This window comes from Physeter macrocephalus, chromosome 18 (genome assembly GCF_002837175.3).
Source record: "Physeter macrocephalus isolate SW-GA chromosome 18, ASM283717v5, whole genome shotgun sequence".
Lineage (NCBI taxonomy): Eukaryota > Metazoa > Chordata > Mammalia > Artiodactyla > Physeteridae > Physeter > Physeter macrocephalus.
In genome coordinates, this window is record NC_041231.1 from 96,917,703 (window position 1) to 96,936,991 (window position 19,289).

Sequence of the window (19,289 nt, forward strand, 5' to 3'; positions counted from 1 at the left end):
ATTTTCCTGCAAGTGTTCCCTATGCTTTTAGTCCAATTATTTTTCTCCCCTCTTTAAGAGAATGGCACAGACAGAAAAAAAGGGAGACTCTGCTCCTTTCAAAACTGAAGTCAAAGCCAGGCCGAAACGCCACCAAGGACTCCACAGTCACAAAGAAAACCCGCGTTTTCCCCACCTTCTCCCCCACAGGAGAGCAACCCCCAGAGGCATGAGCTTGACCCCCGTGCACTCAAGTCCCTCTGACGGGTCAGCCTTGCAGGAGCCCCAGGGCAACACCGCCCCGGTGTCCCCTGTGAAGTGGCCGTGATTCCTGTGCGGCCAAGGGTGACACTGATGGCACATGTCACCCGGCTCCTCTGCCTTGGATGTTGCCACCTCGAGTGGGATGTCTCAACTGTAACAAGCTTTACCTGCTTTAGTGCTGAGCCTTCATTTCTTGTGCCCAGAGACAATCAGATTCCCACCTTCCTGCCAGACAAAACAGGGATCTGGCTCTCGTCAAGCCGCCTCTCCTGTCATTATCGTCCAGTCCTTCAATTCAGCTGGAGTAAATTCCCCGTATTTGATACTATTATGATTATTTTACTCAGAGATTTATATATACTCACCGACTTACATGTCTCTTCCGTGCACTTCGGCCTCCCTCCCGGGACCACGCCCTCTTCCCTCCTCCTGTGGCCCAACCTTTGCTGAGAGCAGGCTTAGGGCGGAGTTGTATCTCACACTTGATCTTAAGCGATGATATTTACCTCACCTCTTTGAATTTATTATTCCACTGTCTTCTGACTCCTGTTGTTGAGCTGTAGGTCTAATTATTTCCTTATCTTTCCTAATCTGCTCTTTCTCTTTGATGTTCATCATTTCGCTGCAGTGGATTAGGTGAGGATTTCTTTCATCTGTCTTGCTTGGAATATATTCTGTCCCTAAATCCTGGATGTCTGATCTTTCAGCAAATCTGGAAGATAATCAGCCTCTGTGAATACTGCTGGTCCCTAGTCTCCATTCTCATTTTGGAACTGTGAATATGTAAACTTTCGCATTTTCCATTTCTCTTAAACTTTCATACTTCCCACTTGTTTATTTCGTTCACTAATTTTCTATTTGGCTCTCACCTCTTTAACTTGTGCCCGAAGTTTTAAATTTCAGTGATTTTTCCTATTTGGAAGTTATTTGGCTTTTTTTCAAATGCCTGATCTGATTTTTGACACCTTGTTCATTGTTTGATTCAATCTTTTGTTTCTTTAAAATATTTAAAGCCACTTTGAATTCTCGGGAAAAGATGCTAATAGTCTTTGTTTCTGCTGACCCTCACTCGTAGTGACATGTGTACTGTAAATTCCGGCTTGGATTGGATTTTGCATTGAGTTTATATTCCTATGAGACCCTGGGTTAAGGATGTGTCCCCATCCAGAAATTTCTATTTGCTTGTGACAGGCAGCATCATATGCCTGGGATGATTTAAGTTACCTGGCTTGTAGTTTCCTGGACCGCAGAGGCAGTTTAAATAGGAACGCCAGACCCTGGAGGCCCCCCCTCCCTCACTGTGCCCAGGCTCAGACTTCTAGTCCTATAGCGTCTTTCTGCTGGTGGGCTGATTTTTGTCCTAGTCTCTGCTTTCACTGCAGGGAGCTCTTGGTTGCAACTCGCCAGCTTGCAGATGCTCAAACTCTGCTGTTAAGACGAAGACTAGAGAAATGTCACAAGGGCAGAGAAGACTCCAAATGGAATTGTAGTAAAGCTGGGGGCAACCACAGCCAGAGGTGTCTGGCAGGAATGTCAGCCTCTCTGAGTTGGCACCCACCTCTGAAGCCAAGAATTTGTCTGATGCAGAAAGGGTTAGGTTACCTGCAGCACTTGCAAGCAAGAGGGCTGGGGGTGAAAAGGAAAACTGGTGTCTGGCAGGAATGTCAGCCTCTCTGAGTCGGCACCCACCTCTGAAGCCAAGAATTTGTCTGATGCAAAAAGGGTTACCTGCAGCACTTGCAAGCAAGAGGGCTGGGGGTGAAAAGGAAAACTGCTGTGGCAGGTGTAAGAGGTAATAGTAACCAGGGTTAAGCTAGGATGGATTTAAAGTACGAAACTGGGACATGTCAATGATACACTGCTCCAAAGTCTATTTTAAAAGTCTGGAGTAGCGGGAGATATTTTACACCTAGAAAACACAATGTGCTTTTAGCCTAACAGTGGAAGCTCACCTTTTAAAGTGTTATTAAATGACAGAAGGTCTAACCTCTTCCTGTGCCGGTCTCCCCAGAGCCCATGGGCAGCCTGTCATCCATGGAAGTCAATGTGGACATGCTGGAGCAAATGGACCTGGTGGACATCTCTGACCAGGAGGCCCTGGACGTCTTCCTGAACTCCGGTGGCGAGGGGAACACTGTGCTGTCCCCCGTCTCAGGTAGGGGTGACAAGCCTGCACACACTGGGTCACACCTAGTTCCATGACTTCCCTCCACATGGAGAACCGATACAGGGCAGTTCGGTTGCACACAGCGTGCACAGCTCTTCTTGTTCCACACGCAGTCTGGCCTCACAGAAGTGGACAAATGAAACACTGGCTGTTGTGGTCATGAATTTCTCAAAGACTCTCAGTGCTTTACCCAGATACCTTCAGTGAACAGGGAGCTTTCTTAAATTGTGTGCTCTTTCTCCTCTGGCTCGGAAGTTAATTTGAGTGGGGTTTTTGTGGTTAAGCACTAGAATTTGGGGGAGGTGGGAGCTCTCCTGTGTGGCTTCCCCCTCCTCCATTCGGCAGGTATTTATTTGATCTCTGCTGTGGGCAAGGCCAAGGTTTGTGTTCAGCACTCGGTTTGTATTTTAAAAATTAGTTGCGACCCTGTGGGCACGTTACCTCCATTTAATGCCTTCCTGAAATTTCATGTTCATTCGGCACGTATTTACTGAGGCTTCGGCCCTGTACCTGGACTCAATTTATTTTAAATTTCGGACCATTCCTTCTGGGTGGGTGGTCTTTGTCACGTCATTACAGAGAACGCGTTTACGTTTCTTCCACGTACAAAAGAGGGAATGGCCAGCCCTTCAGCAGCACCTGCCCCTTAGCTGGTGGTCCCACTCCATGGGCTGCCACCCTCACAACTGAGGCCCGGGGCTTCCTGTCCACGTGTGTCTCAGGTCTCCACAAAGCAGCTCCTTCCGTCTCCCCGGGAACTGCGTGAGCAGTGCTGTCCCGGGGAGGGAGGCCCTTGTCCCGCCGAGAAGGCCGGCCCCTTCCCAGGGTCAGGAAGAGACTCCATCACCTGCGTATGGTTTTGATTCCTTTAAGAGGATCTCCACAAGGGTTTTTTCTCTTAACGTCCGTTTCTTTGAATTATTTCAAAGGATATAAAGAGGTAAATCTAGATTATCAAGGTTACCAGGAGTGCTCCTCAAAGAAACGCAGCGTTCGCGGTTTGGCCTTGAGCACAGTGCTTTATTGGATACTGGAAAGGTTTTGGGATCTTTCCATGTGTCACAGGTGGCAGAAGGGTCGGCTCGGGCCCTGGGCTGCCTCTGGCATCACCTAGCTTAGCATTTTCTGGGGGCAGTTCCTGCACTGCCATGGGGCCTGGTTCTGCGGCCTGCATGTCACAGGACCAGAGAACTCACACCCGCTTTATATTCTAAGCAAGTTCAAATGATCATCTTCGGGGCAGTTCTCAGATGCAGTACTTTTATGACAGGCTCGCTTCTGCTTTATTTTGCAGGGCCGGAAGCGAGCCCCGGTCAGGATGCAGTTACTCTTCAGGTTCCAAATGCCTCCCGATCCCGAGCCACACGGCCTTCCTCATCCTCCCCCTGCACCGACCCGACTGCCCAGGACCCCAGCGAAGGTGGGGAGTCCCCCGTGGTCCAGTCTGACGAGGAGGGAGTGGAGGTGGACACTGCCCTTGCCACCTTCCACTCCGATGACAGTGACTCCTAAACCCGGGCGTCCGCGCTCTGGCCACCTTCAGAGGACGACACAGCTGTGCCCAGAGGCCCGCGGTAAAGGCAGGTGGATTTAGGGAGGCTCTCGATTTTTACACAGTTGCCAATAATGTGTGAGAAACTGAAACAACAGCTACAATAAAGTTTGAGGACCGCAAACACAGCCAATTTGTACAGAAGGGCTGCTAAACACACACGTTCTGCAGGCCTCAGAGTGCAGGCCAGGCCAGGAAATTAGGTGTCCACACTGGCTCAGCACTGAATGGCAAAGCCCTTTACAGGCAGGAAACCGTGCTTCCTCTCGGCTCTAACCAAGTTTGGGTTTTCATCTGATCATTACAAAATTATGAAGTCCAACAAGCACGGCCTGCCGTAATAGAGCCCACACCCGGGCCCAGAGGAAGAGAGAGAAACCGAAGTCAAGCCCCCACGCCATCCCACTCCTGGCGGGACCCCGCTCCCCCGGGGACGTGTTTTCCCCTCTCCCTGCTCGCTCACAGCCCAGGGACGAGGGGCAGGCTGGCACGAGGAGGGGTGGCTGCGGGCCTGCACTCGTGGCCACGCTGGTGTCCAGGGGCCCTGCAGAAAATGAGAGGCAAACGGCAGCCGTTAGGTTTTTGTTCAGAGGGCATCCAGGCAACCGCCAGCGGAGGGAAAGTGAGATTAAGGATTAAAATTCGGTGTTCACTCCACTCCCTGGCCAATGGGACAGACCCCCTCAGCCCGTGTATCAGAAAACATCTCATTCACTCTCTTCCACAAGACAAACAAGTGTCCAAAAAACTTTGTTTTTATTATTAAACCTTGTAGTACAAACCTGAAAAGTAAACAAAAAACTGGCAATAAACAACATGAAGTCTCCCCTCCCGGGGGAGGGGTGCAGAGCAGCGCTAATAAATTAGACGTCAGACCGTAAGCCGTGGGCAGAAGTTCACTGTCCAAAGAGGGCAAGAACACAGCAAGGCCATGAAAACCGGACCAGCACATTGGAAAACACGACTCTGCTCATGTCATCGTTAAATATTCCAACACAGTTCAGTCTTCTGCAAACGACAACCGACAAAGTGGCACAGGACGCTCCTGACAGCCCCAGCGGCGAGCTCAGTGCAACACGGCAGCTGCGGGATCGGTGAATCCAATTATGAAACAAAGAACGGCTTGTGGAAACAGTTTCCCTTTTTTATTCCACACATACTGTACACACAACCGGAGAAGGGCAACAGCTACTCCATTATTATTTTTTTTGTTGTTGTTCAGTGATGTAAGCAGCACTTATAAATGTTACAAGAAAAACCCTGTAAGCATCCAATCCAACCGATGAAGAAACTGAAGTGTAAGGCTTTTCTTCATCTCGTCTTCTCACCCCCTCCCCTCCCCCACCCAGAAAAAGGCTCAAGTATTTAAAACAATTTACAGGCGTATGTACAAAAGGGACGGGATTTTTTTTTTTCTTTTTGTTACAACATGAAGAGAAAAAATAGACCAGATGAGGGCAGATACATTTTCACATTCAAAAAGAACGGCAGACCTCCTAGTGGCTCTAGATGTGATCACCAACAAAACGAGTTTAAAAAGAAAGATTAATGCTGACCTGTGAAGGTGTAAAACAACAAGCTGTGAGATGAAGACGGAATGTTAGAAAGATTGCACATCCATGACAAAGAAGCACTTAACGGCTTCAATCACTTTTTTCCTTTTTTTTTTTTCTTAAGGATGCTATTGAAGGGTTTTTTGATAAAGTAGCCAACAGCACCAAAAAATAACAGAATGGATTTCCTAATGAAATCAGGCACAGGTTTCCCTCACGTGACCCCCTCCAAGGCAGGCAGTCTTTTTCTTCTCTTTCCTTAAACAGATGCATAGTGATGTGCTGGTAAAGAGAACCTAGTCACTCCGACCTCCTCATTTTGCCTATGGTTAGGAAACAACGTCCACCTTCAGCTGCCATAACCGCCCAAAGAAACAAAATGGGGATTCTCCGGTTTTAACAATTACAAACATCCTGCACACGACAGAAGAAAAGACAGCCAAAGTAAAGCCATTTCTTTCGTGTGTGTGTGTGTGTGTGTGTGTGTGTGTGTGTGTGTGTGTGTCTCCTATCCCTTTTCCTCTCTAGAAAAAAATCTGCTCACATTACTGATGGTTTTAAAATTTGTTCTCCAAACTTCACCCTCTTCAAAACTGGGTTAAAAAGCCTTTTTTTCCCCCAACAACAATTACAAAAAAAAACAAAACCAAAAAACAAAAAACAAAAATCAAACAAAAAGGCTTTTGTCAGCCACAAGGGGCGATACAAATTAATAACAGCCCCTCAAGGGTTTTAAAACAGTGAATATACGGCAGTTTCAAAAATCTGACTGCAGTATCTAGGTATTCTAAGTACAAAAAAAGTTCAACAGTTTAATGCTAAAACAAAATTAGTTCTCTAAAACCAGAAGAAAATCTTCTTCAGAGCTAGTGCAAAGACAGCTTGTATCCTACAGCCAGTACTCCAAACTAGAATATAATAATTACAGAAAAATATCTATCCCCGGCCCACGGTGCTGGCGTCTTCACGAGGAGGAGGCAGCGGCGAGCCGGGAGGGCGGCACGTCCACCGTCGCTCTCTTGCGGGGCCCTCTTTTTGGTGTGGGTTTACCGAGACAGTTCTCAATGCTGCCGTTTTTACCAGATACCTTGCCACAGATCTGATTGACCAGGCTGATAATTTGTTCCTGTTTCGGGTTGAAAGGAAGACACAGGATTAGCCAACAGAAGAGCGTCGCCAGGAACCCCCAAGGGAGTCACCTTCATCAAACCACGTCAGAGCGGCACCGAGGGGGTTGGGGAGGGCTGGGTGGCCTTGGAAATCCGCCCCGAGGTTCCCGGGTGCGGCGGCCTGGGAGCTGGTTAGGACAACAACTTCCCGAGACCGAGGTCCCCTGGCCAGGCACCTAAACGAAACACTCCTCCTCGGGGAGAAACCTGCCTTTTCTCATCTGGAAGCCAAGGAAACGGAACGCCTAGTCCCTTCCTCCTGATGGGCAGCTTCCTAACCCCACTTTCCCCTCCAGGGAGCCCAGGGGCGCCCCCTGGTGGCTGTAAAGTCCAAACGTTCACGAGCTGAAAGCCCTGAAATACCTGCAGCCCCGAAACCAGAGTAAGCGTGGGGCTGTTTCCTTAGAGCTGCTTTCCCGTCTGGTCTGTACCTTCACCCATGTCCACGAGGTCCCTCGCCGCCGAGACAACACAGCAGCAGGCTTCCCACTGCCGCCACCTGGGCACCTCCTCAGGGCTGAGAGGCCGCCCGGGGCCCCAGCAGGAAGGGGAGGGCTGGGAAGTGAGGGGAGACTCAGGCCTGAGGGCCCAGGGCCTCTCACCTGGCTCCCTGCACGGTGACAAATGCCTGGGGGCTGCTTGTTGCTCTCTCTGGCTACTCTGGAGCCTACTTAAACTGCTCTTGCAGATGAATACAAACATGTGTCTATAAACGTTTCTCGTTCCCTACTCAGCGAAGGGGCGAGAACAAAGGGAACAAGAGAACCATCTATCTGTTGGCGTCAAAAATACATGTGTAACTTTAACACAACTCGCAACCATCCAGTTTTAAAAGAAACCACGGGGAGGAGTATTAAAATGGCCCATGTTCTGACATACACTCCAGAGCACCTGCTAGAGCCAGGGACGGATGGACCAGGAGGACACGGTGACAGGAGGCCACTCCTTCACTCAAGCCTGAGGGTCAGCCTAGTCCAGGCCCAGGCCTGCTCCCAGGCACTGCAAACATCGTTGGGCCACTTAAAGCACTTATGATACACATGCTAATGAAGAACAAACATGAGCTTCATTAAAGCCCAGTTACCTGCAGCTAAAGCCACCTGGGCAGCAGGGGGTTCCGAGGAGGCAGCCGCCCGCCCGCACCTGTGTGACCGAACGGCTGGACAGAGGGGTCTGACTGCTGGGCACCGGGGCTCAGACCAGAGCTGTGCTCTCAAAAGCCATTTCTGAGATCCAACCCAGAGCTGGAAGTTCCCCAATAAAAAAAAAAAAAAAAAAAAAAAAAAATACAGTTCAACTCAATAGGGAACTGACTTGTGATTTTCATTTACTAAAACAGGCCACTGGCAAAGTAGGAGGCTTACAAAACCTTTTCTCTTCCCTGTGCGTGAGAACCAATGATTAAGCTTCAGACCGACAGACCCTACATATGTGATTCTTTTCCAGGATTTTGGTCACATCAAGACACCTAGCTCCAAGATGGGCTGGAGGTGGAAACTAACCCACGTTTTGTCGAGCTTCAGAATCATCTCGAGAAGCCCCAGCGCCGCCGGCTGTACCCTGCGAGTTGCCAGAGATGCTCTGACTCAGACACGAGGGTTTATTTTTAACCGTGTTCTGACATTTGCTGTTCAAGTGAAGAAGCAGGGAGGGGAAAGTGGTTATTGCCTTCGCTGAACATGCTCTTTAAAAACAAAGAAGATGCAAAGAGATCTATTTTCAGCTTTCCAATCTTACAATTTAGCCAAAGGCTTCTGATCAAGTCTGACCACAGCCTGACACCCCACAGGCGCTCCCATCGCCTCCCGGGGCACCCGGCCCGGCCCTGCCCAGGGCTGCCATGTGTGATGGCTGGATGAGGCCGCCTGACGTGGGACTGACCGCCCCAGGTTTGGGGGGCAGTGGGGATGGAGGGGCCGGCAGGTTCTGCCCTCAGAGAGGGGCTCGCGGCCGGACACCACAGGGAGAAGGACGCTTCTCTGGAAGAGGGCGGGCCAGGAGGGGCAACGGGGTCCCCAGAGCAGTCTCCCAAGGTGACCCCACCCAAAAAGGACTCCGGGTCAGTCAAGGAGTAAAAGGGCCACGTGTCTCCGGAGCCGCGAGCTTGTACCCGGAAATGCAATCGCAGAGCAGCCTGGAAGTACGTAAAACACACGTGATGAGACGAGACAGGCTGCTCTGGGAGCGGAGCCCTGGGTGCTCCGTGCCGGCTGAAGAAGCGCCCTCCCCATGGGGGCACCTAGCGGGCAGTGGAGACCAGCCAACACAGAAAGCACCTCACACGGACCCGCCTCTGGGGACGGCTGCGGTTTTCAGAGAGGGTGGAACTGGGCTTTAGTCAGAAGGTGAAACCTTCGGGAGCAAAAAGTGAAAGGCTCCGTGTCTGCCGAGGCCCCTGGCGCTCCCAGGGCCGCCCCCTCGGGCGCTGCCCGCAGCTCAGCAAGTGGCCGCAGGCTCTGCAGTTTACCACGCGCGGACCCACAGCAGAACCGCTGGCAGCTGCGGGGGAGGGACGCCGACACGCGCGGACGGGCACAGCGGTCGGCACTTCGTGTCCCAGAGACCCCGCGGGGCCGGGGCCAGGAAGGCTCCTCAGGCCGAGTCCCGGGGCCCCAAGGTCGGGCTGCTCTGAGGACGCAGCCGCGAGGCCCCTGAAGCGGGCCTCGGCCTGGAGGGAAGGGCAGCCCTGGCTTGGCCCTGCCGATTTCGGTCTCGGTCTGTCCCGCGCTGTCCCCTCGGGATCTGGGCCCCGACTGGAGGTGACGGCACAGTCCCCTCCAGACAGTGGGGCAGCCACGCCCCGAAACCGAACTCCTGAAGAACCGAGGCACCGAGGCCAGGAGGGAAAGCAGAGCTGAGCGCGCTGCAGACAGGCTCGCTGGGGCACGACAAAGCGCGGACAAGGACAAAAATCCCTGCAGCCTCAGCTCCTGGTTTCTCCAGGCCAGTGGAACTCAAGCCGGACCTGCCCACTCCCCCATCCTGGCGCAAGGAGCTACCTTCCCACCACGTCAGGCTCCGTCCGGCCAGAAGGCGCCTGGAAGCAGGCCGGCTGCACGCGGTCACGACAAGAGCTGTGACACGGACCATGCGGGCAGGGGAGCGCTGCCACCCCGCGAGGCACTGACCTCGTCGTAGCGGTACATGAGCTTCAGACCGCGGCAGGACTTCTGCTTCTCCACGTGGCGCAGGGCGCACTCCAGGCAGAAGACCACATTCTCGCTCTCCTGCACGACCTGCGGGACGAGAGGCACCCGAGGCTGAGGGGACTCGGGTGTGGGGGACGGGGGGGGGGGTGTCCCGGGAGCAGAGCGTGGGAGGCCACCGCCCAGGCCAGGGGCGTCTGTGACCCAGAGACACGGGATACCGACGAGAACAACAAGAAGTCACCGGGACCGGGATGATCAACCAGGAAACAAGTAAGTGACCATCTCTGAGCTGCACCCAGAGGCCTCGAGGGCCCTCTTGGCTCCTGTGCCCTTTCCCGCCAGAGGGTCTGAGCGCAGCGGGCTGGTGGACGGGGGCTGAGGGTTCTGAGCGCTCCTGAGACTTCGGGTACAAAAGGTGCCAGAATGGCCACACCCTGGACACTTCGGCGACAACACGTGTTTCTCCTGCTCTTGGGCGGCTCGGTTGGTCCAAGTGGTTGACACCACCTCGGGAGGCAGCACCTCTGTCCACACTCCAGCCAGCACGGTTCCTGATCCTCGCCACGCGAGCCTGGATCTCCGGCCTGCAGCTGCCCTGAGGATGCGCTGGCACCGGGGATGGGCCGAGGCCCCGCAGCTGCTCAGAGCTGTGTGTGTGTGGTGGTGGGGGGGGGGGGGGGGGGCATCCCTCCCCCCAACCCTGACTCCCTGTCCTGGTCTCACTCAGTGTAAACAATGCGAAAATGCTGCCTTGACACACCAGATGCAAAAGCGTCACAGGTCTTTTCATATGGATTCAAGGGAAAGACCTAGGTTTCTTATCTTCATTGTTTCTAAGCAAAGACAAGAAAACAAGCTGGGAGCTTCCCTGGTGGCGCAGTGGTTAAGAATCTGCCTGCCGATGCAGGGGACACGGGTTCAAGCCCTGGTCCGGGAAGATCCCACATGCCGCGGAGCAACTAAGCCGATGCGCCACAACTACTGAGCCTGCGCTCTACAGCCCGTGCTCCGCAACCAGAGAAGCCACCGCGATGAGAAGCCCGTGCACCACAACGAAGAGTAGCCCCCGCTCACCGCAACTGGAGAAAGCCCGCGCACAGCAACAGAGACCCAATGCAGCCAAAAATAAATAAATAAAAACTACATAAATTTATAAACAAAGAAACGAAAAAAACAAGCTGTAGGAATAAGGAAATGACACTTATTGGCACAAACACATCACCCGGGGCTGAGGACAGGAACAGACATAAATACGAAACAGTGAACAAAAACATATAAACCCCTTAGTACCTAAGCAATGAAAAGCATATATAAATAGAACCTCAATTTTTACCTATGTATTCAGGATATGTGCTTTTTAAAATAACATTCTGGCTAAGAAATCCTGGTGACAACTCTCAAGGTACAGCTTTCGGAGGGACAGCCTAAAAATGAGCCCACACACTGCCCGTTTTTGGAGCCCACGGGAAGGGACCAGGGCCACATGAGGTCACAACAGAGTCACCCAGGCTCATGGGAAATACACGATGATTGTTTCCCACGAGAATAACTCCATTCTAATGCAAGAGGAACGAACACAGAACTATGCGGCTTTTATGAGCGACGTTCACAAAACATTTTTAAGATCTGGGGAAATTCTTATGACTTGTTTGTTTTAAAGACAGCATGGTTCTTGACTGTATCCTTTAAAAAGCCTCTGGGAAAAGAAAGCTAGATAGAAGAAAATATGTAAAGTGAGATGCGTGGTGGTTATGGACGAAATTATTACCCCCCCTCCCCAAATTCAGACAGTGAAGTCCTAACCCTCAGTAACTCCGGAGGTGGCTTATTTGGAGAGAGAGCCTTCAAAGGCACAATCAGGGAAACTGAGGTGGTAAAGGTGGGTTCTAGTCCAATATGACTTACGTCCTTTTAACAACAAGAGATTAACACACAGAAGCACACAGAGGAAAGGCCCTGTGAGTCCACAGGGCAAAGCGACCGTCTACGATCCAAGCAGAGGCCTCAGAGGAAGCCAACCCTGGTGACACCTTGACCTTGGACTTCCACCCTGTAGAACTATGAGAAAAGGGACTTCTGTTGCTCAAGGCAGCAGTCGGTGGTGCTCCGATACGGCAGCCCTGGCCAACTATTACAGTATCCCTTCCATCATTTCTCACTGCTCTGACGTCTCACGTGTGACAAAGGGCATCTGGTTCAGCGGGAGTGGCCACGTAGTCCCGTTCTCTGCAGGGCGGCCGGAGGGGTGCCGGGGACGCAGGGCAAGCGGGTGAGATGGCCTCACAGTCACGCGGCCAGGAGGCCAGCAGTCAGACCTGGGACGCGCTTGCCGCTCTGCACCTCGGTGGCCGCGTGGGGCTGGTGGGGACGCACGAGTGGGACATCGCGCCGGGCGTGGGGCGGGCACTTACTACCTAGGCTTCTCTCTCTCTCGGGAGGGGGATTCTGCACAGGCGGGGAAGAGGGCAATGGCACCGGCTGAGGCCACAGCAGTGGGGGGCGTTCCTGCGTCTACAGAGACCTGTGTCAGGGCAGCTGCCCACGGGAGGCGAGAGGCGGGTCTGCACCGTCCAGCTGGCCGTCCAGCAAGGCTTGTGGATGGGGGGGTCCCCTCTGGCCTGGGATGGGGTCGGCATAGGGACGCTAAGCATGTAACACAGCCCCAGGCTGGGCTGGATCAGCCCCTCAAGGAGGCTGCAGGAGCGACCAAGAAGGAATGCAGACGGGCTGGACTGCGGCAGCTCAGGGGGCTGCCTTCCAGCCAGGACCAGACACAGGGAGGCTGGGGATAGGAGGTGCTGCTTTAACCAGACAGATTTCAGAGTCCACGGGGCAACAAGATCAGTCACATGGCTGAAGAGAGGCCAAGAGAGACAAGGAAAGAGACGGGGTGGGGGGTGGGGGGTGGGGGCGCACGTCTCCGCAGGGCAGCTGCTTGAGGGAGGATGGGCGGGGGACAGAGAAAGGCCGAGCTGGGGGTCAGGGAGACGGAGCAGCAGCCCCGAGGGAGGCGGGGGCTCACCATGGACAGGTAGCACAGGTGCTGACAGATCTGACACCTCCTCTCCGAGGTCTCCAGCTGCAGCCACTTCCGAGGCTTTTTCTTCCCGTCGGGCGCGGCACTGCTGCCCTCGTGGCTGCCGTAGCGGGCGGAGGAGTGGAGGCCGGCCTCGAACAGCTGCCGCCGCTGCCGCAGCTCCGTGTCCCTGTCCAGACACACGAGGCTCAGGGCGCCGAGCGGCTGGGCCGCGGAACCTTGGGGCCCAGCTTCCCCACCTGGAGCCTGTGTCCAAAGTCGAAGGGCCAGACCACCCCCAAGGGCTCTCGAATGGCCGGACCCTGCCTGCGGTGAAACCAGGGCAAAGCACCCAGTGCCAGCCAGGGTGCCCCCACGCCCGGGCCAAGGACGGATGTGACAAGCTATCTGCCGATGTCGGAATCAGAGGGTCAACAAGCGCGTGAAGTCGTGTGCTGTCCACCAGCTCCGCTGAGCCTCTGCAGGTCACGTGGGAAGCCAGGCAGACGGTCACTGCAATTCCTGCCCCGTCTGCTCCTTCCCAGGGCTTCCTCGCTGGCGAGGGGCACCCAGGACCCGTGAGGCCAGGGGCTCAGGAGCCACCTCCTGTCCATTTCCACAAAGAGGGTGCACCTGCTGCAGCGTCGGCACCCCAAAGTCTTCGCCCGCTGGCCAAGCCCCAGGCGGGCCCTGCAGCTCCGAGCTGGTGGCCGGCGGTTTCCCACAGAGGACGGGCCGCACCCCCATCCCGCCCAGCCTGGGCCCCGGGGGTCCTGTGTTACCTGAGCTCGTCCAGAAGGGCTGAGATGGTACTGAGAGTGGGACCGTTTTCCTTTTTCGCTTCCGCTTGTGCGATCTGGTAGAGTAACTTCTCCATGGAGAACGGCTTAGCTATGCGGCGACGCTTCATCTCCTGCAAGGGGCAGTCGCGTCCCTTTAGGGCAGATTTTCAATGCTAGGCAGCTGTCAAGGGCTTTCTTTACTGGGGAGGGGTCGCTATCGGAATTTTCAAATGTTGAATTCCATCTGGATTCAAAGCAATTGAAAACTGTACGACAATCGTGTCTCCCTGGAGAAAGACACCAGACACCAGGTACTCGTGGCTCCGCCAGCCGAGGACAGTGTTTGCCTTAAACACCTTCAGTATTGACCTCCCAGTACCGCGTGGGTCAGTAACAGAGCTCGACGACTTTCATGATACAGTCGACCTGTAACAGCTCTCCCTCCCTAAAAAAAACTCTCAGCCAACTCAGGTTTCCAAGACTCACTTTGGAATTAAACATTATCTACACACAGACACACGCACAGGGACGCGTGCCAAGGGCCGCCTGCCTACCTTGGCCGTCTCGAAGCCCATACTCGTCCACTGGGTGGTGGCGAAGTGCACGGTCTCAGAGACGCTGTAGCCGCAACACACTTTGGACACAAAGGATCCCGGGAAGCAGACGACGAACTGGCCGCTCTGCTGCACGGTCCTGTGCACCTTGATCCCCTCCCTGCACAGCACCTCCGGGGAGATCTGTGGAGACGAGGGCTGAGCCGCACGCCCACCAAGGGCTGCCCTCCTGGGTGCCTCCCTCCCACCGTCCGGAGCTCCTTCCGCGACAGCCTGCCAGCACACCTGCCCTCCAGACGGGGCATCGGGGGCTTAAGCCTGCTCCCGACACAGATTACGTTTCGTATGAAAGACGTTTTGTTTCTCCTTTAGAAAATAGAGACATAACTCCTAAACAAAGGAGGAGGAAGTTCTAAACGGATGCAGGCCCAAGAGCGACGACGATTCAGGCAAAGGCGTGGCCGCCGTGAGCGCCCCGTGTCCCCACGGGCCCTGACCGGGTTGGACCGGGATCCGTGTGCACAGGACAGGGGCTGTGGGCCCCCCCGGAGGGGCCGCTGCGCACCTTCTCCGAGCCAAACCCAGAGTGAGGCGGGCCCAGGGGCGAAAGGAGACCCAGGCAGGGTCAGCGGAGCCCAGAAAAGCCTTGAGCTCAGGTTGTCAGAACACAATTCTAGACTAAAGAGGTTCCCGGCAGCTCAGCAGGCTCACGACTGTCTGAAAATAGGGTCAGCAGCCGCTGTGCTCATCCCTGAGTGATCCTGACCAGAGGCCCAGGTGGCCCAGTCGTCCAGCTGCCCAGCCCAGCCCAGTCGCCATTTACAGAAACAAAACAAAAGAAAACAAAACCACCAGGCCCGGAAACAGAGTCAAAGGTCCCCACGTGCATGAGCCCCATGTCCTGGGCCATCAATCAGAGGAACGCACTTTAGTTTGGTTTTCATAAGAGAGGACATTTTGCTTATGCTGGATCCCTGGAGGATTTATTTTTCATTGTCCTCTTTACCTTTGAGGGGCAGGTCGACAAAGAGGGTGCGTTAATAAAACAACTGCGTCGGCCACGCCACCTGACACACCCCAGTCTCCACCACTGTCTTGGCCCCCGTACCATGACGTTGCTCTCGAGCATCTGCAGGCCGGGGGTGCCGTTGGCTTGCAGCAGGGTGTGCACCACGTCCTCGAGCTTGTTCTCCTCCTCAGCAGGAATGCAATACCTGGGTGGTTTGGAATCAGGCCAGAAGGAGTTGACAAGGACCCTCTGCCCGGGAGCCCATCCTCCACGCTCCCTCAGAGATGAGCAAACAGCAGCCTGCAAACTGGCCTTGGGTGCAGGAGGGGAGGGCAACTCTACCGCTTCTGCCCGGTGGCCAAACTGCGGCCACTCCAACAGACAAACACGCTCATCTTTTATACGCAGATCTGACCTATGCATGAGCCAAAAAGCCTTCAAACCAAAAGCAGATGTTTAAAAGCCCCTAGAAGTCAGATCCAGACACATCTGCACACTCAAAAGCCTCTTGTGAGCCTCCCAAGCTGTAACTTATCGCTGGGCTGGCACCTGACACTTTTCTGCAGCAGACAGGGGACGCTGCAGGGCTAGGATTCGGTGTGGAATACACAAGAGACACGCAGGACAGCCCACAGCACAAGGGCCCGCGTCGGGTGAAGGGAGCGGCTGCACAGGGGCTGGGGCTCAGGCAACACGGACCCGCCGGCTGCAGCCAAGGAGCCCGGGAGGGTGGTGGGAGGAAACACGGCCCAAACTCAACCAGAAGAGCCTGGACCCTCCGTGCGATCCCAGGGAGCAGGGGAATGGGAATGGTCACCTGTGTCCCAGGAGGACCCACAGCAGGGACACACCTGCCACCTACGACTCCTGAGAGCCTGGTGGCAGCGGTCAGCACACAAGGCAGGCACGTGCAGCCTCCTCAAGGCCCCCTCCTCTGGGACCTCCCAACCCCACAGTCCGCAGGCTGCAGGGGGACGTCTGACCCCCCGGAGCCGTGCGACAAGGGCTTCAGGCTGCCCAGGCCTGGTGGGCGGGGCACCTGTGACGAATGCCTGGAGGTGAGCGATCAAGTCCTGACCTCCGCTGCTGAGCGAGACCATGCACTCGCCACATCCAAGGCGCTTTTCTTTTAAGTGCTTGTGATTTCAATGCCAACATATTCTGTTACGGATTTGTGATTTAAATCCAGGGCTTCTAACCTCAATCACATGTTTTAAGAAAAACCGCACACCATGAAGTCCTCCGATCCTATCCGGCCGCCCCTCACTCAACGGCCAAGCAGAACAACGACCTCCGGGGCCACGACCTTTCACCCCATCACCCTGTGGGGCGTGGGCCACGTCACTCCACTTCCCGACGAGGACCCAGGGTCCGGTGGGGCCCGTCACAGGCCTGCGTGGGACCCCGTGACTCCCCGGCCGGCGCTGCCCGGCAGCGTCTCCGTGGGGAACGGCGCTGAGGGCTCAGGGGCTCCTGGAGGAGGGCCCGCACACCCCCAGGGTCCACGCAGCCGGCCGCCCTGCGCGGGACCGTCTGGCTGTCCACCCTCAGCTCTGCCCGAGACCCCAGCCCCGCCGCAGAAGATCAACCACAGGGCCTGCCCGCCTCAACGCCGACCGCCACCCGCCCCGACGCAGCCGGAAGGCAGGGCGAGTCATGATGGCCACACTGCTGCCGACACTGGCTCGTCGGAGGGAGAAGGTTAGTTCTAAGACTTTGCTTGTTTAAATAAACGATGCTAATCACCCCGTTAGGACAATAAACGCAGTTAGTGTGGGATGGATGCGGTGCCGGTAGCCTGTGAGACGACAAGACATCCGATTACTTGCAGTGATTTCCCATCTGCCGTCGTAAACAAAGGACCTGAAGAGCCAGCTTGGATCAGGGCTGGCGAGCCTAACAGTTAAGGACCACGCCTGGGAACCGGGCAGGAGGCTTCCTGGGAAACAGACAAACTCGTGCATCTCCCACGGCAGGGACTCCACTTCCAGTAAGACCTACTCTCTGTGCAGTCGGTGCACTGGGTGCCACTCCCGGCCAGCTTTCGGCTGCACTCTTACTGTTTCTGACCCTGCTATGAAACGAACTCCTGGAAATCAACAACCACCAGGGGAAGACCTCACAGAAGAAAACCCCCGTATTCACAGGCAACTGAGAACAGATGCTCATCTGTTCTATTCTCCACCAGCTCGACTTCCAACACAGCTCCCCAGGCTGATATGACAGGAAACACGGGACAAACTCGCCCAGTCAGTCCCCCAAGGCCGTCGGCCATCAGTGAGTGCGAAGGGCATCGGGAGGCCTGGGGCCGGCGTACTCACCAAATGCAGTCAGCACCAGTGTGTAAGTAGTCAATGTAGGGAAGGTGGTTTTGGTCTCGAGACCAGCATGAGGTAGAAAAGACCATGCCAATATTTAGCCAGGGAATTGTCACTCCTGGAACAAAGGGGACAGGGCAGGGTGAAGACCAGTGTCTCAGGGTGACAGCAAGAGAAACTGCACCTTCTCCCCAAACAAGAAAAAGCAAGAAACGGGGTTCAAAACCAGACAAAACCCAGTGAGAAGAAGGGACTTGCTCTTTCCTGCTTCTTACACAGAAACCAAGATCACATGACACTGTTACAAAACAGTAGCGGAAGAACATCTTAACTAGTGACTTAAGGCAGAGGCAAGATGCCCAAGGAACACGAGCACGACGGTTGTCGACTGGCCACCAGCCAGGAAGCGGGGCCTCTTTGTTCGGGGTAACCCCTCCCCCCAGCGCGGGGTCACCCACGCTGGTCACCTCCTCCAGGTGCCCCTTCTTCCCGCAACACCCAGGACAACTGGTTTCCCTCCTGGCTGTGAGGCAGGAGCCCCACAGAGTCGGAACGTTAGCTCTGAAATTGGCCAAGGCGGAAAGCTGGCCATTACGCATCTGCCCAGCTTCTAGATCTGCGATTTGGTTTTCCTTTCCGCATTTTTTACCGACTTCGGTCATGATGCTGACCCCTCTCTCTTCTCTAACAATCCCAGTTCTCTCTACGTGCCGAGCGCCGCAGTCCCCTCCCCTGCAGCTCTCGAGGGCGCGAGGCGCGAGCTGGGTCCACAGCCACCCGAGGCAGGCTTACCAGGCACAGCACCAAGGTGACGCAGGATGGAGCCTGTGTTATTGGGGAGGACGGTGAGGTTCCATCCGTGTCTGCAGAGGAAAGCACAGGGGCGTCACGGACGGGCGTGGAGGGGCACCGTCCAGTCCCCAGGACACGGGCAGGAGCGTCCGACGTTACCTTGAAAACGGTTCTGATTTTCCCACCGGGAAGCCGCTGCCGTGGGTGTTGGTGTCCACCTTGCCGCAGTGCACAGCCACGTGGCAGTCCTTCTCCTCCACGAGCCTCCAGTACTCTTGCTGCGGGGAGAGGGGGGGCCGTCAGCAGCACCTTGCTGCCCGCGGCCGCAGGGCCCAGCTCAACTCGACGACGCGAGACGAAGGGACCATCTTCGTCCAGAGCGACGGCCGCCAGGGCGCAGGGGGACAGGGCTGCAGACAGACGACTGCACACCCACAGTCAGGCAGCCACGTCCGTAGTGGACAAACGGATAAACACGGGTACAACGTCCACGGAATACGACTCAGCCTCAAAAAGGAGGGCAACTCTGACACCCGCGACAACATGGATGAACCTTGAGGACTTCAGGCCAAGTGGAATAAGCCAGTCTCAGAAAGACAAATACCGTGCTTTCACTCCCTGAGGTACTCAGGACAGTCAAAGCGAGAGAGAAAGAGGAGCGGCGGTGTCACGGGCTGCGCGGAGGGAGGACGGGGGCTCAGTGTTCAACAGGAGCCGACTTCCAGGTTGGGAAGATGGAAAAGTTCTGGAAATGGATGGTGGCGACGGGCACCCAACAACGTGAATGGACTTCCGTGCCACTGAACTGCACTTAAAAATGGCTGTGGCTAAAATGGTAAATGTTACACATACTTTACCACAATTAAAAGTCATCGAGGGCTGCCCTGGTGGCGCAGGGGTTGGGAGTCCGCCTGCCGATGCAGGGGACGCGGTCCGGGAGGATCCCACGTGCCGCGGAGCGGCTGGGCCCGTGAGCCGTGGCCGC

At 55.2% G+C, this 19,289-nt stretch overlaps 2 protein-coding genes across 3 annotated transcripts in view; one reads left to right on the forward strand and one right to left on the reverse strand.

Annotated features, from left to right (window-relative positions):
- DTNBP1 (dystrobrevin binding protein 1) overlaps positions 1–4,090 on the forward strand; it is a 119,841-nt gene extending 115,751 nt beyond the window's left edge. For both annotated transcript variants that reach the window (XM_024122127.3, XM_055079529.1), the window contains 2 exons: positions 2,255–2,398; positions 3,705–4,090. In XM_024122127.3, the coding sequence (XP_023977895.1) occupies positions 2,255–2,398; positions 3,705–3,922 (362 nt within the window). In that variant the 3' untranslated portion in view covers positions 3,923–4,090. The remainder of the gene's footprint in view (positions 1–2,254; positions 2,399–3,704) is intronic.
- A 995-nt stretch (positions 4,091–5,085) lies between these two features.
- The window catches only part of JARID2 (jumonji and AT-rich interaction domain containing 2), a 209,346-nt gene continuing 195,142 nt past the window's right edge, over positions 5,086–19,289 (reverse strand). Inside the window, exons 8-16 of the mRNA XM_028479536.2 lie at positions 18,464–18,582; positions 18,305–18,375; positions 17,516–17,630; positions 15,294–15,399; positions 14,186–14,368; positions 13,632–13,762; positions 12,856–13,039; positions 9,813–9,920; positions 5,086–6,641 (exon numbers count right to left, since the gene is read on the reverse strand). Of these exons, the coding sequence (XP_028335337.1) occupies positions 6,480–6,641; positions 9,813–9,920; positions 12,856–13,039; positions 13,632–13,762; positions 14,186–14,368; positions 15,294–15,399; positions 17,516–17,630; positions 18,305–18,375; positions 18,464–18,582 (1,179 nt within the window). The 3' untranslated portion in view covers positions 5,086–6,479. The remainder of the gene's footprint in view (positions 6,642–9,812; positions 9,921–12,855; positions 13,040–13,631; positions 13,763–14,185; positions 14,369–15,293; positions 15,400–17,515; positions 17,631–18,304; positions 18,376–18,463; positions 18,583–19,289) is intronic.